Source organism: Oncorhynchus mykiss, chromosome 12, assembly GCF_013265735.2.
Source record: "Oncorhynchus mykiss isolate Arlee chromosome 12, USDA_OmykA_1.1, whole genome shotgun sequence".
Lineage (NCBI taxonomy): Eukaryota > Metazoa > Chordata > Actinopteri > Salmoniformes > Salmonidae > Oncorhynchus > Oncorhynchus mykiss.
The window spans coordinates 84855080-84879664 of NC_048576.1; the positions used below are offsets into that span (position 1 = coordinate 84855080).

At 44.3% G+C, this 24585-nt stretch overlaps 1 protein-coding gene across 26 annotated transcripts in view; it reads right to left on the reverse strand.

The window, feature by feature from the left end:
- Nucleotides 1-4132: 4132 nt before the first annotated feature.
- cacna1aa (calcium channel, voltage-dependent, P/Q type, alpha 1A subunit, a) overlaps nt 4133-24585 on the reverse strand; it is a 177668-nt gene continuing 157215 nt past the window's right edge. For 16 of the 26 annotated variants that reach the window (XM_036938866.1, XM_036938880.1, XM_036938883.1 and 13 more), the window contains 5 exons: nt 21892-22005; nt 18822-18860; nt 10494-10710; nt 9984-10297; nt 4133-8974 (listed from right to left, as the gene is read on the reverse strand). In XM_036938866.1, coding sequence (XP_036794761.1) covers nt 8195-8974; nt 9984-10297; nt 10494-10710; nt 18822-18860; nt 21892-22005 — 1464 coding nt within the window. In that variant the 3' untranslated portion in view covers nt 4133-8194. Of the gene's footprint in view, nt 8975-9983; nt 10298-10493; nt 10711-18655; nt 18671-18821; nt 18861-21580; nt 21605-21891; nt 22006-24585 lie in introns of all 26 variants that reach the window. The other 10 variants (XM_036938891.1, XM_036938890.1, XM_036938872.1 and 7 more) reach the window with 7 other exon arrangements.

Consider the following 24585-nt stretch of genomic DNA (forward strand, 5'->3'; position numbering starts at 1 on the left):
CATCTGCTGTTGCTAACTCAACGGCTAGGAGGTCTCACTTCTGTAGTGAATAAGAGTTCAAAATGTAAACCATTCGCAACCAAAGCTCACGCTGATGTTGGCTTCGTTCTGTAGTTATTATCTGAACCATTCTGACATAGGACCGTCGTCCTCATGCCCTCGGAACAGGAGGTTACATTGTCGTCAAGGGCATATATAGGAAGGGAGAGGAGGGTGTGTTTGAAAAGTTTTATAGCCCATGTCCCTTCACAGGGGCTGGCCACTGATTGAACAGAGCACTATCTTATGAAAACCCAAATCTCACATTTTAGAAGCTAAAATCACATTTCATCCCATCACGAATAATTTCATATTCAAACATTTAAATTGAACAACAATTCCATGTGAATCCGATAACTCTAATGTGTAGACTTTCCACTGTAGAGTTTATGTCATCTTATCATTGAGAATGCATCAGATGACAAACGAACTGACATCATATTCATTAAGTACCACCGCATATGGTCAGATTACCAGAATATAGTTAATTTCCCCCCACCTTCTGATGTTTCCAGAATCTCTATGTTAACCAAGGGTTTTGCAAATGTAACATCAGTAGGGTAGAGAGAGGAAAAAGGGGGGAAGAGGTATTTATGACTGTCATAAACATATCCCCCCAGGCCAACGTCATGACACCTCCATATTGACTCTGTACTGGAACCTGCTGTTTATAGCCTCCATATTGACTCTGTACTGGAACCCCCTGTATATAGCCTCCATATTGACTCTGTACTGGAACCTGCTGTATATAGCCTCCATATTGACTCTGTACTGGAACCCCCTGTATATAGCCTCCATATTGACTCTGTACCAGAACCCCCTGTTTATAGCCTCCATATTGACTCTGTACCGGAACCTGCTGTATATAGCCTCCATATTGACTCTGTACTGGAACCGCCTGTATATAGCCTCCATATTGACTCTGTACCGGAACCTGCTGTATATAGCCTCCATATTGACTCTGTACCGGAACCTGCTGTTTATAGCCTCCATATTGACTCTGTACTGGAACCCCCTGTATATAGCCTCCATATTGACTCTGTACTGGAACCCCCTGTATATAGCCTCCATATTGACTCTGTACCGGAACCTGCTGTATATAGCCTCCATATTGACTCTGTACTGGAACCCCCTGTATATAGCCTCCATATTGACTCTGTACCGGAACCTGCTGTTTATAGCCTCCATATTGACTCTGTACCGGAACCTGCTGTATATAGCCTCCATATTGACTCTGTACCGGAACCTGCTGTATATAGCCTCCATATAGACTCTGTACCGGAACCTGCTGTATATAGCCTCGCTACTGTTATTTTACTGTTGCTCCTTAATTATAAATATATATATATTCTTGAAACTGCATTGTTGGTTAATGGCTAGTGAGTAACCATTTCCCTGTCATGTATTACCTGTTGTACCTGTTGTATTCGGCGCATGTGACAAATATTATTTTATTTTATTTTAGAGGCTGCTGCCCTATATAGATAGACATGGAATCACTGGCCATGTTAATAATGGAACACTAGTCACTTTAATAATGTTTAAATGCTTTACTCATCTCATATGTATTTACGGTATTCTATTCTACTGTATTTAAGTCAATGCCACTCCAACATTGCTCGTCCTAATATTTATATATTTCTTAATGCCATTCTTGTACTTTTAGATTTGTGTGTATTTTTGTGAATTGTTAGATACTACTGCACTGTTGGAGCTAGGAACACAAGCATTTCACAACACCTGCAATAACATCTGCTAACATGTGTATGTGACCAATAACATTTGACTTGATTTGAAAGGTGTGCATTGGAAAGGCATATATTTCCTATATCGGAATCGGGCCCCTTGGAGAGTAGGCTATACTAGCCCATGGAGTGTGAACAATGTTGTTTATTCTGCCTTCCACCCTAGCTGTGTGTTTGGTCTGGCCCGGGTATGGAAGGAGTAGGGGAAAGAAATGAAGGAGAGAGGGAGGTGGAGGGAGAGAGCGGGGGAAATAGAGGGGGGCAGGATACAGGAAGTGGAGCTGGCAGCAGAATGCGGGGGAGGATGCGTGTGTGTGTGTGTGTCTGTGGGAGGGGGGTGGTGAAGTATTAGGGGGGTTATATATAGAACAGACATTAGAACAGAACACCTCACACATCCATCCGCCTGGCTCACATCTGGCCAACAGGCAGCACCAGGAAAAGGGAGGGATGGAGAGGAGGGAGAGAGCGAGGGGTTGTGTACCTTTGGCAGTTACATGACATGTCAGTAGCACAGCTAATTGGATTAATAAAGGAAGCAGAGTGAAATAAAACTTTAGTTAGTTATCCTGATAATACAGATTTTTCCTATCAATGTTGGAGGGTTTTTTATGAGCCAGTTTCAGGGTTTCCATCTCACCTGCACAGTATTTATTCCTGCGTTCTTCCATTTGATGAACAGACAATGTCTCAATAAAATAGATAGGTAACAACTGAAAGTCTGCATACTGCTTTATAACTTGTTATACACATGCATACGTTTTTATGATGTCTTACTATAAGGCTTTTAATACGGTTGTCACCTACATATTCACGTTTGGATGAGTGCATCATACAACAGCAGAATGAACTGAAATGTGTGAGGTGAGGAGAGAAAAGGTGAGCAGAGAAGAAGCATGTTTTTAGACAGGAGGAAATACAGTGGAGAAAAAAGGAGGAATGCGGTGGAGGAATGTGTGAGGAGAGAAGAGATGGACATAAGGTAGAAGAAGAGAGGTAGGTTGAGGGAAGGATATGGGGCATTGGGGGAGCAGAGAGGGGCCGGTTGAGGGAAAGAATGTGGGGGTCTTAGGGAAAGGGGGAAGGAGTGGAGAATAGGAGGGGAGTAGAGGTGTGGAATGTGACATCGGCCCATTGATTGTACTGCTAATGTTTCAAGCAGCAATCTGATCTGAAGCTGTCCTCTCTAAAGTACACAGAACACACAGGGCAAGCAGGGGGGACACTAGAAACAGACCAGAACACACAGGGTAGTCAGGGGGGACACTAGAAACAGCCCAGAACACACAGGGTAGGCAGGCGGGACACTAGAAACAGACCAGAACATACAGGGTAGTCAGGGGGGACACTAGAAACAGCCCAGAACACACTGGGCAGGCAGGGGGGACACTGGAAACAGACCAGAACACACAGGGTAGAAAGGGGGGACACTAGAAACAGCCCAGAACACACAGGGTAGGCAGGGGGGACACAAGAAACAGACCAGAACACACAGGGTAGACAGGGAGAACACAAGAAACAAACTAGAACACACTGGGCAGGCAGGGGGAACACTAGAAACAGACCAGAACACACAGGGTAGACAGGGGGGACACTAGAAACAGCCCAGAACACACAGGGTAGGCATGGGGAACACAATAAACAGCCCAGAACACACAGGGTAGGCAGAGGGGACACTAGAAACAGACTTGAATATATAGACTAGGGAGGGGGAACACTAGAAACAGACTAGAATATATAGGCTAGGGAGGGGGAACACTAGAAACAGACTAGAATATATAGGCTAGGGAGGGGGAACACTAGAAACAGACTAGAATATATAGGCTAGGGAGGGGGAACACTAGAAACAGACTAGAATATATAGGCTAGGGAGGGGGAACACTAGAAACAGACTAGAATATATAGGCTAGGGAGGGGGAACACTAGAAACAGACCAGAACACAGGGAAGGCTGGAATAACAATAGAAACAGACCAGAACACACCCAGTGGGCACACAATGGTTGAATCAACTTTGTTTCCATGTAATTTCAATGAAATTACGTTGGAATAGAGGTTGAACTGATGTCTGTACCCAGTGGGACAGGGCAGGCAGGGGGAACACTAGAAACAGACGGGAGTTAACAGAGACACCATATTTACACTCCTAAATCCACGTATACACACTACCTTACACATAACAATACACTCCGTTACACACATCAAACGTCTCTACTTCTCCAAATCTATAACCCCATGCAAACACACTCTCATTCTCACTATAATACACCCTTTCACTCAAACATACGCACACATTCAAGCATACACTTGAAAACACACACAAAAAAAGAAACGGAAGTCTCTCCAGACCAACAGTGTGCATTCTCTCTGGTTTTTATTCATTAGGAAGAATTCTGTCTGGAATTACAAAATGCACGGGTAGAAATAGCGGTGAGATAGGTTGAGAGTGTGAGAGATAAGAGTGAGAGAGAAATAGAGAGGGAGTGAGTGAGAGATAAAAGATTCCACAGCCAGAGTTTTAAGGGTTACATCATCAGATTTGGCTGGCTCCTGGCCCCATCCAAAAGTAGGCAGGGATATCCCCATCTCTTTTAATTTGATTCTCTTCTTTAAAACAGGAGTTCTCTTTTTTTTGTAGTGTCCTGAACATGGTTGTGTAGTGTCTCACCTCCATGTTTACAGTTAACAGCTGGCAACATAAATAAACAAACCAACTTCGATTCTCAGCTGATGTTTTTTTTTTTTTATATATTTTTTTAACCTTTTTTGTTCTCAAAAATAGAAGGAAGAAAGAAAACATGTTGCTTAGTAAAAACATCTATCTATATTCATATATTTTTTAAAATCTGAATTCATATTCTTATTTTTTGATTCCTGAAGATGACTGTTCATCCACGGTGTGGCATGCACATAGCACATGCAGTTCTGGAAGTAGATATTTTCCCTTTTTTTGGTATTTTTTTGGTACTTAAAATGCTTTTATTTCTATGTTTTCCATAGCAGCTCATACATTGCTTTTTGAAGTAACAGTGGGGTTATTTAGAATATGTGTTGTTAGTGGATGGTTGGTCAGTACAGGACACAATGATTGACAGTGAATGTTAGGGCCTCTCATAGTTTCAATTGTAGGGTGATTGACATCTTATTTCATCTTGCACACAGACACACAAACATTCTGACACTCGCTCACAAACACAGGCTAACTCACACACACACACACACACACACACACTTACCAACTCAAATGTCATCACAAAATATTCAAAGCAAATAAACAAATGAAATGAAATATCCAACAAAAACAGCTAGCTATTGATGTACACACACACATTCAATGTACACACATTCTTGCTATAAAAGAACGCATTCATACACAGACACACACGCAAACACACACGCCATACGCACATACATGCATACTTGCTACAGTGTATCTGTGTATTCCTATCTTATCAGTGTTGTGATGTGACTTATACACGTCTATGACATTCCTACGTTAGATGAATACTGTAAAGGCAATGTGCCTGTGCACTTTCTGGTCAAAGTGAGGTACATAGAATCATGGGATATGTCTTTACAGTACATCAGAATCCAGATATGTGCAGATCTAACTGCGCTATATCTATGGCAGCCGTGAACAAACACTGTTTGTTGACGCTAATGGTTTTGACATGGGTTGTAATAATAAGAATAATAATGACATAATTCTAATAAATTAATGGTTCACTATGGCAATCCTCAAAGTCCGGCAACTGTGAGAGAGACACTGTACGGGACAGTGGTGGGTATTAGGATGGATGTTAGGTTGAGGCGCACAAAGACACACAAAAAGAGAATAGGGTGACACAGGACACAGAGGTTTGGCAGAAAAGACCCAGTCATTGTTTCTCCCATGCATTTTCATTGGCTGTGATACATGTCCTGTGCATTTGTGATTGGCTGTGTTACATGTCCTGAACACAAAGGAGGTGATCCACCAGTGACAGACAACACTTAAACCTTATGCTCCCAGTTTAAAGACAGATACGAAAACATTGGAATCCGACAGTCAAAAATAGAAGGGGTGATACAATGATGCAATAGGACAGGGATGCAATGTATTGCATACAGTGCCACCTAGAGGGCCAAACTGGTAGAGGAGCTCTGTCTCATAACTGCTTTATCTGGTCTACTTTAGTCTGTAGACCCCGTTACCTAAGCAAGACCATTTAGCTGCCCTATATTTACCCAAATTATTAATATATGTAAACAACTGTCCAATGAACAAGTATACATGTCAGATACATGATTTCCTGTATGATGTTTGACATTGTTCTTTTTTTTGAGTTCCTTTTTAAGTTCCTTTTCCCTTCCCCACCGTATTACACTGCATCAGAGTCATTACTATGATTACTCCTGTTCCCACAATGCACCTCTCTGACAAAGCTCCGCCCACCAGCCGGACCAGTGGACCACCAACCAGACAGAACGTCTCACTAAACAAAGATGGTGACGCGCTGAGCACAACCGACTCGAAAGTAACAAACACAAATACAAGACTAAAATAATTCTCTCTCACAAGCATGAACATCGTCATCATCATCATCATCACCATTATCATCATCGTTATTATTATCATCATCGTCATTATCATAATCATCAATAGTATTGTTATCAGTATCTATAGAACCATTATCACTATTAATAACAAATAAACGAAAGATGAAGAGGTTCCCTCCTTTCATCGGCCTTTCTTTCTCTCTCTCTCTTTTCATCGCTCTTTCAAACACAAACCCTGGAAGACTAGAGACATATCTCTGGTTTGAACGAGGCTATGCATCAGCAGATGAAGAGCCAATAAGGACCATGGAGCGTGCTTGTAACTTCCTCCCCCAGTTTCAACTCCCTTTTAATATGAACCTATAATATGTGGGGTCTGTGTTTTCATACTTTCCTGCCTAACAAAATATCTACTTCCTTGAAAATGACTGTGCAATCTCAGCCACATCAACAGTTATAATTTGGCACAGAGCATTTCAATAAGAACAAAGTGGGAAATAGATAATCCTGTCCCTCCGCATAAAAAAGGCTTGGACCTTGTGCTTCTCTTCCTCATCGCCTCATCTCTCCATCCATCCTAACTATCCTGATTATACCTCCAGCACAGGAAGAGAGAGAGAGAGAGAGAGAGAGAGAGAGAGAGAGGGACGCCCCATCCCTCCATCCATCCTAACTATCCTGATTATACCTCCAGCACAGGAAGAGAGAGAGAGAGGGACGCCTCATCTCTCCATCCATCCTAACTATCCTGATTATACATCCAGCACAGGAAGAGAGAGAGAGAGAGAGAGAGAGAGAGAAACAAAGGGATTACAGGAAAAAGAGAGAACCCCACAGACTAATATAGAAAGGACCCAGGGATAGTTTCCCCCACATTACAGTAGTTTCTCTTTGTTATCATTTTTTTTGTATCAATCATGCAGGATTCCACAGGTTTTTAAACTCTGCAAGTTCCAACGAAGCTGTGCGGGTGCAACAGAAGAATCAAGCTTCAATGTTTCGAAGAAGAAGAAGAAGAAGAGGGAAAAGTAGCAGCCGCAGGAGTAGAAGAAGAAATACTGAATAAATTTTTTTTTAATGTTCACCATCCACTTTTTTATGTTTCTTCTCTACTCGGTTGGGGCGGAATCTTTTTGGGGGGGTTGGGGGGTTGGAATGGATAAATTCCGCCTACATAACCCCCTCTCTCGTTCAGAGTTAGGGTGTGTGTCCCGGTGTCCCCCCCACTCCCCCCACCACACTCAGGTGAGAGGCTCATCATCACTGATGTCATTATTAACAGTAAACACAGATGATAAAACTCATCAATATCTCCCCATCATCGGGGTTGGTGGTTGGTTTTTGCAACTAACGCAACTCCACTTAGTTCTCCGCAATGTCATAGTTTCTTGCGTTGATTACGTGATGACGTCTTGGTCGTTGTGGCGGTTTTTAATATTGTTTCCAGAGGCGTAGCATCATGATACGTTGAGGAAAGCATCCGTCCCTGTATCATCCATTTTGAAATCATCCATTTTTGTCTCCTTGCATCTGATGAGCTGGGTTCCATTGTTTTTGGAGGAGGAATTGGTTTGTACTCCATACCCTGTTCACTAATTTCCACTCATCCTTCAGTGGTCCTCCTCCTCATCCCTTTATTCTAACTACCCCTTCCTCACTCCCTCCATCCCCGGGAAACACTGAGCAGCAGAAGAAACGAAAAGAAAAACAAACGGAAATAAGGAAAGAAAGAATCATGCCTTGGTTTCCCCTGTCTCATGGTGATCAGTGATCTGGCTGTGTGTTTTCCTGGGCTGGGAGGTAGGGACTGATAACTCAGACAGTGTGGTTGAGCACTCCCTCCCTCCATCCATCCCTCCATAGTCTCCAGAGGCTAGCACCTGTTGTCATCCGTGTTGTTGTAGGGTTCGTGCAGGTCTTTAGTGCGGGGCCCTCTAGGCTGGGGAGGGGGGACCTTGTGGGGCCCGGGGTGGGTGGGGCCGTGGTGGTGTTGCGAGGAGGGGGAAGAGGCACGGTAGCCGTTGGGGAGGCGTCGAGTGGGGGGAGGCTGCTGCCCTTGGTGGGTGGGGGTGGTGTTGGGTGGGGGCGCGTGGCGGGAAGTCCTGGGCGAGGTGCGGGAGTGGGGGTTGTTGGGGTGGGGGTTGTTTGGGTGCGGGTTGATAGGGTGCTGCTGCTGTGGGGTTGGGGGATGGTTTAGCACGGGGAGAGTAGGGTGGTTGAGGGGGTGAGGTTTGTGAGGGTTGCCCTGTGTGGGGCTCTGCTCGTAGGGAGGCGGTTTGTGGTGCTCACGGTCGTAATCCTGGTAATCTTGGTTGTAGAAGCAGCCGTCGCCCTCCAGCGACCCACTCTCTCCTCCTCCTCCTTCTCCTCCCCCGTCCCCCCAGCGGGGAGGGAGGTGGCAGGCTTGGTTGGGTGAGCCATGGTGGGGTGGGGAAGGTCCCTGGGGGGGCTCAGGGGAAAAGCGGTGAGGGGCGGGATTGCGCCCCAGGGGCTGGGCTCCGGGAGGTGTGGCCATGGCTTTACGGACGACAGGAGAGTAGGTGACGTGTGGGCGGGGCGTTGCCGGGGTCTGAGGGAGTTGCCGACGGCCTCGTCTCGGGGTACTGGTCCCCGAGGTAGAGGGAGCGGGACTTTCGCTCACCGAACTACTGCCCTACACGAACATTGAAGGCAAATAAAAAAAGAACCATAAAATTAACGACGACACGAACAGAGAGAGGGAGGAAGAGAGAGAGGGAGGAAGAGAGAAAGGAAGGAAGAGAGAAAGGGAGGAAGAGGGAGAGAGGGGGGGAGAGAGAGAGATAGGTAAGAAGGAAGAGAGATAGGGATGGAGGAAGAGAGAGAGGGAGGGAGGGAAAAGAAAGGGAGAGAGAAAAAGAGAGAAAGAGAAATACAAGGAGAAATAAATAAAGAGAGGGAGAGAGAGAACAACAGACAATAACAACAAGAACAACAACAGCAACGAGAAGAAGAAGAAGAAGAAGAAGAAGAAGAAGAAGAAGAAGAAGAAGAAGAAGAAGAAGAAGAAGAAGAAGAAGAAGAAGAAGAAGAAGAAGAAGAAGAAGAAGAAGAAGAAGAAGAAGAAGAAGAAGAAGAAGAAGAAGAAGAAGAAGAAGAAGAAGAAGAAGAAGAAGAAGAGCGCAATCAGGAGAGTGTGAGGGGAAGGAAGGATGCCGGGAAAAGAAAGACATAAAAAAGCAAGAAAGAAAGAGATATATAGAAAATTATGGAAGTCAGCATACACCGTAGAAAACAGAGAAAAGCGATGAGTCATGAAGAATAAAGAGAGGACACAAAAACAACAGGAGAAAAGAAAAGAAGAGATCAGATCTGACACAGTAGGCCTCAAAATGGTGATTGTGAAGGTACCCACAATGCACTCTTTCAGTGTTGTTGCCTTGTTCAGTCTGTCTCTTATCTGAATCTAGGTTGTTAACCAATCACCTCTGTGTGTAAATGTGTGTCTAAACTGCTGAATCCTATAAACAACAATAGTTAATGAATAGACAATGTATGGAAGTGTCAAAAAGGGAAAGTCAGCCGCCTAAAGATATTTAGGCCAAGGAGATGGGGGAGACACTCAAGGTAGAACTAAAAGGAGAACCTGAGGCTAAAACAGTTAGGAAGGTGGTTCAATGTTGACACACATCATAGAAGCCCACCTGTCTGTGTGTCATGCACTCTCTGCCCTCGCTGGGTGACCGTGACCAGCGACGGTCGTGCTCCCTATCCCGGTCGTAGTCTCTGTCTCCTCGGGGCTGTCTGTGACCACCGTGCTCTCCCCCCCGGTCGGCGCGGTCGGCACGGTCTGGTGTGTAGCGCTCCTTGTCCACAGAGCCGCTGTGATGGTGGTGGTGATGGTGGTGGTGTTTGCGGTCTTTCTGCCGACCGCGGTCTCTGTCGCGGTCACGGTCCTTCTCCTTGGGTGGCAGGTCACCTGACTGAGTGGTGGTGCTCAAGTCTGTGCCCAGTCCTGCTGGAATGGAGGCCAGTTATTCTTGTCATCATGGTATCTCTAGTGTTTTTGTAACCATGACAACATGACAACATCAAACACACTTTGACACGGTAACAGCTCAGGGAACTAAGCACGTTCTCCTCACACACTCTCTGACTCACACACATTCTGAACCGTTCCTGACCAACGCATGCACACTCATTCTGTCTCTGACCTGTATCTGCGTCTGTATATCGACACAGTGACCGCTCGGAGGCCCGGTGGCTTCGGTCACGGCGTCGGTGGCTGTGCCTCGGTGCTCCGCCCTCCTCGGGGATCACATACTCCATTGCATAATCATCGCCCCCCCCCCTTTCCCTCTGGCCCCTCCCAGATCGACTGTGACCAAGGGAGGAGGCCGAGCGCTTCATAGGACTATTATCTGTTATAGTCTGAGAGAGTGGGATGGAGAAAGAGAGAGAGAGAGATGATGGGAGAGTGGGATGGAGAAAGAGAGAGAGAGGGATGATGGGAGAGTGGGATGGAGAAAGAGAGAGAGAGGGGGATGATGGGAGAGTGGGATGGAGAAAGAGAGAGAGATGATGGGAGAGTGGGATGGAGAAAGAGAGAGAGAGAGAGATGATGGGAGAGTGGGATGGAGAAAGAGAGAGAGAGAGAGATGATGGGAAAGTGGGATGGAGAAAGAGAGAGAGAGAGGGATGATGGGAGAGTGGGATGGAGAAAGAGAGAGAGAGGGATGATGGGAGAGTGGGATGGAGAAAGAGAGAGAGAGAGAGAGAGAGAGAGAGGGATGATGGGAGAGTGGGATGGAGAAAGAGAGAGAGAGAGGGATGATGGGAGAGTGTGATGGAGAAAGAGAGAGAGAGGGATGATGGGAGAGTGTGATGGAGAAAGAGAGAGAGAGGGATGATGGGAGAGTGTGATGGAGAAAGAGAGAGAGAGGGATGATGGGAGAGTGTGATGGAGAAAGAGAGAGAGGGGGATGATGGGAGAGTGTGATGGAGAAAGAGAGAGAGAGAGAGGGATGATGGGAGAGTGGGATGGAGAAAGAGAGAGAGAGGGATGATGGGAGAGTGTGATGGAGAAAGAGAGAGGGATGATGGGAGAGTGTGATGGAGAAAGAGAGAGAGAGAGGGATGATGGGAGAGTGGGATGGAGAAAGAGAGAGAGGGATGATGGGAGAGTGGGATGGAGAAAGAGAGAGAGAGGGATGATGGGAGAGTGAGACAGAGAGGAAAAGAGTAGTCACACAGCAGGCTTCTCAGGTTTACTTTCCTCATGTCTCCTTTCTATAGTCTCCAGACATAATGGGGAAACGGAGGAATGTAGACTTTCTTGTCGACGTGTGTGTGTGTGTGTGTGTGTGTGTATATATACTGTATAGTTGTTTACCTGACTTTTACATGTGTGTGCTTTCACATTCCTACAATATACAGTATAACCTTGTAGAGGTGGGCACCAGGTAACCCATGACAACCCCCCCCCCCCCCATACTGTTCCACACACATGCCTGTATTAGTATCATATATACATCATGCTGCCTCAGGCAGAGAGAGAGACAGAGAGAGAGAGACAGAGAGAGAGAGAGAGAGAGAGAGAGAGAGAGAGAGAGAAAAGAGACAGAGAGAGAAGGAGATAGAGAGAGAGAGAGAGAGAGAGAGAGAGAGATTGAGAGAATAAAAAGAGACAGAGAGAGAGAGAGAGCGAGAGAGAGAACGAGAGAGAGAGAGAGAGATTGAGAGAATAAAAAGAGACAGAGAGAGAAAGAGACAGAGAGAGAGAGCGAGAGAGAGAACGAGAGAGAGAAAGAGAGAGAATAAAAAGAGAAGAGGAAGAAGACAAACAACAGTAAAAGTAAGAAGAAAGGGAGATGAAAGGGAGGCAATAGGCCATGCCTGACATGCATCCAGGACTCCATCTGGAAAGATAGGTCAGTATCAGTACCTAATCCCCCCAAAAGACTAATCCACCTCGTCCCCACCCAATCCCTCCCCCAAAATCATAACACAATCCTCTGCCAGCGTGCACATAGGAGCTGTCCCGAGTCCTCAGCCCCACTCAGGAGTTCTCTTTCTGGGGCACGGGGAACCGCTCTGACCTCCTAGGGCTGCTGGACACCAGGACAGTGCCTATAATGCTACTGGTACACACCTGCATACTATATATACCAGGCCTGCTCAGTACTAGTCCTCCAGTGTCTGCTGGTTTCCGATTCTTTATTGAACGAAGGGATCATTTGGATGTAGAGTTAACTCCCCTGGTATTCCAGGTTGAAACCAGAATAGATGATAATGGACTGAAACCAGCAGACAGTGTGTAGCTAGGATACCCTCACACACACAAACACACATAGAGACACACACACCAAGCACACACCAAGCACACACAACAAACACACTCACCAAGCCTACACACACACGCAAACACACATGCATGCACACAAGCACAAAATCACTCCAACAAGGGCACACATACTCCTGGCATGCATGCAACACCAACACCAATACAGCAGCACATTGATGACATCAGCACAGACAAGCACACAGGCATGATACACGCAACACACGTGGTACACCCAACACAGAGCAGCAGCAGCAGGAAGAGAGAGAGACAGAGAGAAGGTGCAGAGTTTGCCAATCCCAAATCAACACCTTGACCCCACCCGCTTGGCACAAGGACTAAAGAGGTAAGTAAATTAGCCTTGTTCCAACATCCTGACCTCGCATAATCACATTCACCAGGCAAGATGTAAGTAATATGGAAAAAATCCATCTGGCTTATCAGAGGGCAGGGTGGAGCTATTGCCATATTGCTTATATTTTGCATAGACACCGAGTATCCAAAACATTAAGAACACCTTTTCTTTCCATGACATAGACTGACCAGGTGAAAGCTAGGATCCCTTATTGATGTCACTTATTAAATCCACATCAATCAGTGTGCATGAAAGGGAGGAAACAGGTTAAAGGATTTTTATGCCTTGAGACAATTGAGACATGGATTGTGTAAGTGTGCCATTTAGAGGGTGGGTAAGAGAAAATATTTAAGTGCCTTTGAACGGGGTACGGTAGTAGGTGCCAGGCGCACCAGTTTGGGTCAAGAACTGGGGGGTACAAAAAAGAGGGTGCAACTCAGAACCCCACCTGTTTTTAGCCCCATCTGTGTATATATATATATATATATATATATATATTTATTTCTATATTTTTTGCTTGTTTTGCATGGTTTTTGGCATTAATACGTGTCACATATCAGTTTGCAAACAATATAAAAAAAATAGTTGGATTTAAAACTTGAAACAATTTTTATTTTTGGAAAAATAACGTTCCCAAAGTAAACAGCCTATTTATCAGGACCAGATGCTAGAATATGCATATAATTGACAGCTTAGGATAGAAAACACTCTAAAGTTTCCAAAACTGTCAAAATATTGTCTGTGAGTACAACAGAACTGATATTGCAGGCGAAACCCTGAGGAAAATCCAATCAGGAAGTGCCTCTTATTTTGAAACCGTTGTCTTCCTATGCACCCCTATTGGCCATTGAAAGGGAAATCAACCAGATTCATTTTTCTACGTATTCCCTAAGGTGGCTACAGCCTTTAGACGTAGTTTCACACCTTTATGTTGAAGAATGAGCGTAAACGACTACATTGCGTAAGTGGCCAGCTGAGGGCTCTCAGAGTGATTCTTGCGTAAAAGACAGAGGTAGTCATTTATCCTCCCGGTCCTACTGAAAAGCCAGTTGTCCCGGTTGATATATTATCGAATAGATATTTGAAAAACTCCTTGAGGATTGATTATAAAAAACGTTTGCCATGTTTCTGTCAATATTATGGATATAATTAGATTTTTTTTCTCTGCGTTGTCATTGTCCATCCCGCTATTTCCGGTGTATTTCTGATCATAAGGTTACAAACAAACAGAGGTATTTTCGGCATAAAAATAATCTTTATGGAACAAAAGGAACATTTTGCTGTCTAACTGGGAGTCTCGTCAGTGAAAACATCCGAAGATCAAAGGTAAACGGTTAATTTGATTGCTTTTTTGATTTTCGTAACCAAGCTTCCTGCTGCTAGCTGGACATAATGCTATGCTAGGCTATCGATAAGTTACACAAACGCTTGTCTTGCTTTGGCTGTAAAGCATCATTTCAAAATCTGAGATGACAGGGTGATTAACAAACGGCTAAGCTGTGTTTCACTATATTTCACTTGTGATTTCATGAATATGAATATTTTCTAGTAAAAAAATTTGACCGTTGCGCTATGCGAATTAGTGTAGTTGATGACAATTCTCCCGGATCCGGGATGGGTAGTTCCAAGAGGTGTTAATAAAGCCGCATACAAACATGGTCTCTTTTTTGCTTTCTTGAGTAAGGCAGCTCCAAAACACAGCAGGTGTTTCAGGATTGCTCAGTGCTTTCTGTGGGGGTGGGGCAGCCAGCGGAAAATACAGAGCATAGGGGTTGGCAATCTTCTCCAGTTGCGCCGTGATTGGCTCAGTGTTCTGTCACTCATGGGGACACTACGTCACCGCAAAATCTACAGGAAGAGCTAGAAAGTTCAGGCCGCCTTGGGTGCTGCCATAGATTTACATTAGAAGTGCCCATCCAAGAAGGCTCAAGGTCATTGGCCACAGATAAAATGACGTCAAATCACGTTATATCTACCGTAGCGTTGATTGGACTGATCAAGTCATCATCATGAATCACGTCGACAATCTACAGGCAAATCCTTTTCAATCTTTGTCATATGAAGGGAAATTATAGATACAACTATCGGTGCTCATCGGCCATTGGACATAAACATTACAAAACAAGTTGGAAATCGCAAATTCAACAATGAGAGGTTTGGAAGGAATCAGTGGCTAACTATAAACGTTGCAAACCAATTACTATTTTGCTTCCCCTGCCTGCTATTCGGTGGAAAGGGTGTGTGGGCCAAGTCTGGGTTTAGGGGTCTCTTTTCCAAGCTTAAAAGGATAAACATTCACACACAACACCATGGGCCAGAAAAGGTTGAATACATTGGCCATTTTGTCAGTCCAGCATGATTTCTGCTGCGTTCAAAACACCTGGCAACTCGGAACCCCGAAATGTCAGATTTCGGTGAGTTCAAGACAACTGGGAACTCTGGAAAAAAAGGGGCTCAGACTGGGAAAATACGTTTTGAACGGTCATCCAACTCGGAATTCCAAGTCGGGAACTCGGGCCTCTTTCTAGAGCTCAGACCTCAAGATCACTGACGTCATGATTCAACCTTGTTTTTGCCAAATCCCAGTTGTCTTGAAAGCACCATAAATCCAGAGAAAGCCAGACTTTGATGACAATGTTTCATGACAAAATTTGCCCACAAGAAGGACTGTCGAGCCACCTTCCTGTTCAAGTGAGCACAGCAGAACGTTGAGTCCAAAAATGTATTGTATGCTGCTGCATAAATGATGCAATATGCCAGGGAGAAATGTATACTGTAGCTAATAAAGTAATACTAAGTGTATGTTGTGTAGTAAGCTGTTAGTAGCCCATGTGCCTCACTTCAATAATTGTGTCCCTTTCCCTCTCATAACTTAGCCTACTGTTCTGACTTGGTGGTGCACATGTAGCCTATAGCCTGTTTTAGAGAAATGTCATCATAATTGTCTGCTTATTTATTTGTTTATTATTTTATTTAACCTTTATTTAACTAGGCTTATATGCCCCCTCTATTTTTCCTACGGTTCTGACTTGGTGTACAGGGAAAATAATGTAAGAACGGCCCTTGTTCTGATTTCTGTCGGTGTACATTTCTGTCGCTGAACAAATAGTTATATTGGCTACGCCGACTTAGCTCGCTCATTAATGTTGTAATCAAAATTACGGATTGCCTCTCATTATTCCCTTATGCGGCAGCGTAGCCTAGTGGTTAGAGCATTGGACTAGTAACTGGAAGTTTGCAAGTTCAAACCCCCAAGCTGACAAGGTAAAAATCTGTCGTTCTGCCCCTGAACAGGCAGTTAACCCACTGTTCCTAGGATATGGCAGACATACGCCCCCTTTGGAGAGATTGGGTACCCCTAGTAAACTGGAAAAAAAATCTGTCAAAAATTGCTAATATATGCAAATAAAAATTATTATTGGATAGAAAACACTCTAAAGATTCTAAAACCGTTGGAATTATGTCTGTAAGTATAGCAGAACTCACAGGGCAGGCATTCTTCCAAACTAGTTTTTGTGGCCATGAAAGTTGGAGCAACTTTGACGTCATGGCCCCCACCCTTCCCAACGAGCTATGATTCTGGGGACACTTTCTATCTCTTCCGCTAGATGTCCTCTTTCATTAGAGCTTCAAATCGTTCAAATCCCGCGAGAATTGACCCTATGGGAGTGAAATTAGTGCGTGCCACGAGAGAATAGGCTGTGCGTATGGGCGCGAATTGGTCCCAGCCATTCCTTTGTTTCCAGCACTCAAGAGAAGGGCAGACGATGGCCGATTGAATTGAAGTTTGTTTTGCATGTCTAAAACATCATAAAGCTTGCTTCTGCACTTAGTTTGACCTGTTTAGTCGACATATAATGTGTAATTTTGAAGTTTTGATGCGCAACTTATCCGGACCAGAGGACGTTTTGGGTGCATTTCAGCTGATGTTATTAGCAGTAGCTAATACAAAGACGCAAGACTTGAAACCAAACGATGTATTGGGTAAGTATGAAGCCTTCCAGAACATTCTGAATGAAGACCATCGAAGGTAAGGGAATATTTATGCTTAAATCTGTGTTTCTGTTGACTCCAACATTACGTGGAAATGTAGCTTGGAACTGAGCGCTGTCTCAGCATATGGAATAGTGTGCGATTTCTGTAACGTTAAAAATAAATCTAACACAGCGGTTGCATAAAGAAGCAGTGTATCTTTCTAACTATATGTAGAACATGTATATTTAGTCAAAGTTTATGATGTCTATTTACGTTATCTTGCCGCGCTACATAGATTTCCTGCGGGCATTTTTGAGTAATTTCTGAAGGTGAACTCACTGTAAATGGACATTTATGGATATAAATGGCATATTATTGAAAAAAAAAATATGTACTGTGTAATATGTCATATTACTGTCATCTGATGAAGATTTTCAAAAGGTTAGTGAGCGATTTATTTTTTAATCCTGCGTTTGTTGATTGCATGTTTTGGCTATTGAAATGAGCTGTGTCTGGTGGTGGTTTTACATATATATGTGCTATGTTTTCGCCGTAAAACATTTTAGAAATCTGACTTGCTGGCTAGATGAACAAGGTGTTTATCTTTCATTTGAGCTATTGGACTTGTTAATGTGTGGAGGTTAAATATTTTTAAGAATATTTTTGCGTTCCATGCGCCACCGTTTCAGCTGAACGTGGGAGGGTTGATCCCCAATTGGGAACCAGTATCGTAGACAGGTTAACTGACTTGCCTGGTTAAATAAAGGTAAAATAAAAAAATGCCATAGTTTGTACCTCTCAATTGCAAGTCAGCCATGTCAGTTATGTTTTTTAAATGGCTGTAAATGAGGCTGAATGAACTGTTTCGCTGCTAGACAAGGCTCCACTGATAGCCAGGTGTAACAACGGTAAGGATTCACTCCGTGGTGCTGAAAAGAAAACTCTGCTGTTGGGACAGCTTTATGTAGGCCCTGACAGTTTGTCCGCACCGTTTGTCACCGTTATAACGCAATTAATGTATTGTTTAGTGTTGTGTTGTGGCTTTGCTGGCATGAATAAAATAAACAAACATTCTCCCACCAAACATTCTACCACCTCATTTTTTTGTATACTCAGTGTACATTCAGTAGCCATCTTTTCAGATAAGATCTACATCAGAGGATAGGGGTCAATTTGTGTTTTAGCATTTGAGTGATCATGCCATAAAACACATTCAATTCGAACTGAATTGAAATCGGTTAGTGGAAGAATCAGAGCTTGAAGCTCCTACCCTGCAATCAGTCAGTCTTATGTGTCAACAAACAGGGTAGTCAAAGACAAATAGGAGGGGAGGAGTACCAGCTATTGTTTGAGAAAAGAGAGAAATGAGAGGAAAGACAAGATACACATACATGGATAAACTCAGAGAGAGGACAGAGAGAGAGAGAGGTGAGGGAGAGGGGGAAACATACACTGTACAAAAGCATATTGAGATTCAGTCAAAATGACTAATTGTATATAGCCAAGTCAACAACATTTGTTGAGTTGCACATTTTTTAAACTTATGAAATCAAGTTGAATCAGCTAAGCACTATGTAATTAGAAATTCACAACCGTGAAGTCAAATCAACTGAAGCAACATAACTGTCGTGTTGACAAAAAAAGTTCAGATTACTAATTAATCAAATTGTCTGAACTTATGAAATCCAGTTGAATCAGCTAAGAACCTTGTGTTTAACTGACTTAGAAATTCACAAGCATGTTAGATGACATGAGGAGAGAGAGGCAGAGATGGAGACAGACAGAGAAAGAGAGAAATGGTTATCTTGAGTGAGTGAATCAGTGAGTGAGAGAGAAAAAAAGGGGGAGAGATGGGGAAGACAGGGTACATACACTGAGGTTATTTCCACGCTGCCTCCCTTTCCTTCGCTGCTGTGTGAGCACAGAGAAGACACACACACACACCACAGCCATGGATACAGCACAGGTAGGGCACACACAGACACACAGAAGAGGACAGAGGGACAGGGAAGGACAGAGGGATGGATACGCAAATAAAGAATGAAGGGAGAGGTGAAGAAGGTAAGGGGAGGGGGTGAAAATCAGATAACGGGGGAGGCATGGGCAGAGAGCGAGGGAGAAATGGAGAGGGGGATAAATATGGGTGGGGATAACCCGAAAAGAAAGGGAGGTGAGAGGGAAGAGAGGAGAGTGAGAGAGAGAGAGAGAGAGAGAGAGAGAGAGAGAGAACCCGGTTAGACACAAAAGCAGCGGTGAGGGGAGAAACAACACTTACCACAGTAGAGCACAGACACTGGAGGGCCAGAGACAGTGTTATAGACAGGGTTACCATGGCAACAACACTACCATCTACACCACAGTCACCATAGCAACAACACCCATTAACACACCATGCTACTAAGGCAAAAACAACAGTACAGTGAAGTATAGTGTAAAGGCACAACTTACGACACACAAGAGTACGAAAGAAGACTGGACGACACACACACACACACACACACACACACACACACACACTGTCAGGACATCAGGACATAGTCACACATACACACATAGCAGCAGCATTTGTTTCAAGATAGCAGTATCCTATTTACTATATATTTTTTAGTTTGAGCATGACAGTATACTACTAGACCACCTGATCAATACCTTCTCAAAGAAATATTGACCCCAAAATGACACTAGATCATTGGTAGTTGGGCATGATTTCAAATTCAAACCTGGTTGAAACAAAAACCCATATTTCAAGTCACCTTTGTAGCAAAACCATTAGAGAAGAGGGAAAGAAATAATGATTTCGATAGAAGATAAGAACTGACAGCAGTGGTAGTTATGAGGGCAGAAGAATGTACATGTGTGCTGGTCTGTGTGTGTGTGTGTGTGTGTGTGTGTGTGTGTGTGTGTGTGTGTGTGTGTGGCAGTGGAAGTAGGCACAGAGTACTCTACGACAAAATGAATGGTGGATCTCCAAAACACAAGAAATTCAATCTGGTGGGGACAGATAAAACATGCACAAGTTGTGTGATGCCCCGAAGACAAACCAAGAAGTTTCTCTGTCCCCTAAGAAGTGCAGATGGGTCCACTCTCATAAAGGACCAAATTACGATAGTCCAGAGGTGAAGCCCTCTTAAACCAGCCTAGCCCAGTTGACTACTCAGACCTGGAGGAGTTCCGAACACTGCCCACCATCCAGAGCCTTGATCTCCCACCCACCTTCTCTGAGGTCTGCACCACCACCAGGTCACTGAAGAATAACTAAACTCCTGGACCTGACTCCATCCCTGCTGAGATCCTAAAACTGGGGGGCTATCTCTGTACCAGAGCAGTTTGCCTGTTCCTCTCTGAGATATGGAGACAAGAGCACATCCCGATCAAAGTGGGGCAAATCCATCTGTGGAAACAGCAGGGGCATATCATTCCTTCCAGTTGCTGTCAAAGTCCTGGTGGTCTTCCACCACAGAATCATCGACACCATCACTGAATATCTGCTACCGGAGTCCCAGTGCAGCTTCAGAAAGAACAGAAGCATGGTGGACATGATCTTCAGTGCACACCAACTGCAGGAAAAGTTCAGTGAACAGACACAAGACCTGATCATGGCCTTTCTGGATCTCTGCAAAGCCTTTGACACAGTACACGTGAACTCCTTTGGAAGGTCCTCCTGCAGTATGGCTGCACTGGGACATGTGTGAACGGCCTGCGTCAGATCTATGATGGTGGCCAGAGTAAGAATTAGCCGTCAGGAGTCTGAACCCTTTCTGAACCCAGAATCAGGTCAAACAGACTTTGTCATCTTTTGGACTGCTAAGGAAGAAGGTTTTGGACAATAGCAACCTGCACCTCCACACCAAAGTTGCAGTCTACCAGGCAGAGTGTGTATCTGCACTCCTTTATGGATGTGAAACATGTACAGTCTACAGCCGACACTTAAAACAACTGGAGTCCTTTCACATAGAAGGCCTTCAACGCACTTTGAAAGTGACCTGGCAGGACCGTGTTCCGCACTCAGAGATCCTACAGAAAAGCAGCTGCATGAGTATTGAAGCGTCCATCACACACCACCAGCTTAGATGGCACAGCGATGCCATCTGGACGCCAGAGGACTGCCTGCCGCGAAATACGCAGTACGGACAGCTACAACTGGGCCGTCGCTCTTCAGGTGGGCAGAAAAAGTGTCTAAAGGACCCAACTGAAGACATCATTAAAGAAGTGTGGGGTAAACTCTGCCTCCCTCCAGACTGCTGCGGAACGCTCCACCTGGCGTGGCCTCTGCCCTGGAGTGCAGTTGACCGAGGAAAAAAGGACTGAACGTAGACCATGACTTCACCGGCCTCAACAGGACAGGCCTTTGTGTGCTCTGTCTGTGGCAACAGTGTGCATCCCGCATCAGATTATACAATCATCAGTGAACCCACAAGCAGTAGTGGAAGTCATCATTGGATACGATGGACTACCTTAAACAAAGAGTGTGTGTGTGACAATATAGCAGAGATGACTTGGTACTGGATGAGAAGGGACAACCACAGTAACACACCTCCATGCAGTAGGGGATGAGTTTAGAGGAGGAGAAGAGGAGAGGGGAGGAAGAGTGGGGTGTTGGGGTGTTTGGTACGGTAGTCTGTAAGACTTACCTGTAAGTCTGTCTGGCAAACATCCTATGGGCGATATTTCAACAGCATAGAAAGGGGAGCTATCGTCAAAATGCATGATATCACGTCAAATACCATGCATTTATAAAAACAAATATGCTTGAAAGTGTCACTTGTCCATTTTTAACAATGTTTTATAGTATTTTGTTATGCACAGTGTTGGATTATAAATAGTCTGTCTCTAGTCTTTGTGTGTCTCGAGTCATGTAGCTTATCGTGGAGATTGAGTCAAGGAGATGGAAAGCTAGAGGGAGCGAGAGAGGGAGGGAGGAGAGGAAATGAGGGGTGCTCACTTGGTTGTCGCCTGGAAGGCGTGGCATGGAAGCGGCCCTTCCGTGGCCTTCCATTGGCTGAAAGTGCTCGGTATCCGAGTAACCGTCACGCCCCATCTCTCTCATCTCTACCGTCTGCAAAATAGAGTGAGAGCAGGCGTGACTGTGATGAAGGAATATGACGGGGACAATGGTGTGTTTGTCATCCTTTATCCCATGTGAGTGTGGGTGAGTGTAGTGTGCACAGCACAGGAGGTTGGTGGGACCTTAATTGGGGAGGACGGGCTCGTGTTAATGGTTGGATTGGAATGAATGGAATAGTATCAAATACATCAAACACATGGTTTCCATGTGTTTGATTACATTCCATTTGCTCCAGCTATTGTTATGAGCCATCTTCCCCTCAGCAGCTTCCTGTGGTGTACAGTGGCATGTAGTGTAATGTGGGAGAGACTGGGGTTTGACCCATGGAAATGGGGACGGGGGAAGTTTTAAGACTAGGTTTAGATCTAGTGCGAGGGGCTAGGGCTGTGGTCTAGGAGCTAGGACTTGGACTTGGATCAAGAGCAGGAACTGCTGAGGCTGAGGCAGGGGGCTTCAGTACAGGGGGCTTCGGTACAGGGGGCTTCGGTGCAGGGAGCTTCGGTGCAGTGGGATTCGGTGCAGGGGGATTCAGTGCAGGGGGCTTCGGTGCAGGGGCTTCGGTACAGGGGGCTTCGGTACAGGGGACTTCGATATAGGGGGCTTCGGTACAGGGGACTTCGGTGCAGGGGGCTTCAGCGCAGGGGGCTTGGGGATAGAGGGCTTGGGGGCTGAATGTTTGGGGGCTGAAGGCTTGATCCGTGCTATCCGGTATCCCTGGGACACCCCTACCCCATTTAAGTTCAAATTTAAACTCTAAAAGTCTAAGCTAACACATGGAATTGTTTTCAGATGGTCATACTATGGATCATCTAGCTTTTTGATTTAGGTATATATAAACAAATATATACAGTACCAGTACAAAGTTCGGACACACCTACTCAATCCAAGTATTTTCTTTATTTTTACTATGTTCTACATTGTAGAATAATAGTGAAGACATCAAAACTATGCAATAACACATATGGAATCATGTAGTAGCTCAAAAAAGTGTTAAACAAATCAAAATATATTTGAGATACTTTAAAGTAGCCACCCTTTGCCTTGATGACAGCTTTGCACACTTTTGGCATTCTCTCAACCAGCTTCATGAGGTAGCCATCTGGAATGCATTTCATATAAGGTTAACAGGTGTGCCTTGTTAAAAGTACATTTGTGGAATTTCCTTTCTTAATGTATTTGAGCAAATCAGTTGTGTTGTGACAAAGTAGGGGTGGTATACAGAAGATGGCCCTATTTGGTAAAAGACCAAGTCCATATTATGGCAAGAACAGCTCTAATAAGTAAAGAGAAACGACAGTCCATCATTACTTTAAGACATGAAGATCAGTCAATTAAGAAAATGTCAAGAACTTTGAAAGTTTCTTCAAGTGCAGTCGCAAAAACCATCAAGTGCTATAATGAAACTGGCTCTCATGAGGATCTCCACAGGAATGGAAACCCAGAGTTACCTCTGCTGCATAGGAACATTTCATTAGAGTTACCATTCTCAGAAATTGCAAACCAAATAAATGCTTCACAAAGTTCAAGTAAGACACATATCTCAACATCAACTGTTCAGAGGAGGCTGCATGAATCAGGCCTTCAGGGTCGAATTGCTGCAAAGATACCACAACTAAAGGACACTAATAAGAAGTAGAGACTTGCTTGGGCCAAGAAACACGAGCAATGGACATTACAGCGGTGGAAATCTGTACTTTGGTCTGATGAGTCCAAATTGGAGATGTTTGGTCTCTGTGAGACACAGAGTAGGTGAACAGATGATCTTTGCATGTGTGGTTCCCTCCGTGAAGCATGGAGGAGGAGGTGTGATGTTGTGGAGTTGCTTTGCTGGTGACACTGTCTGTGATTTATTTAGAATTCAAGGCACACTTAACCAGCATGGCTACCACAGCATTCTGCAGCGATATGCTCTCCCATCGGGTTTGCGCTTAGTGGCACTATCATTTGTTTTTCAACATGACAATGTCCCAAAACACACCTCCAGGCTGTGTAAGGGATATTTGACCAATAATGAGAGTGATGGAGTGTTTCATCAGATGACCTGGCCTCCACAATCACCCGACCTCAACACAATTGAGATGGTTTGGGATGGGTTGGACCGCAGAGTAAAAGAAAAGCAGCCAACAAGTGCTCAGCATATGTGGGAACTCCTTCAAGACTGTTGGAAAATATTTCCTCATGAAGCTGGTTGAGAGAATGCCAAGGGTTTGCAAAGCTGTCATCAAGGCATGTGATGGCTACTTTAAATAATCTAAAATGTATTTTGATTGGTTTAACACTTTTCTGGTTACTACATTATTCCATATATGCTATTTCATAGTTTTGATGTATGGTAAAAAATAAAGAAAAACCTTTGAATGAGTAGGTGTGTCCAAACCGAACCTTTGATGGGCACTATATATACAGTGCCTTGCAAAAGTATTCGGCCCCCTTGAACTTTGCGACCTTTTGCCACATTTCAGGCTTCAAACATAAAGATATAAAACTGTATTTTTTTGTGAAGAATCAACAACAAGTGGGACACAATCATGAAGTGGAACGACATTTATTGGATATTTCAAACTTTTTTAA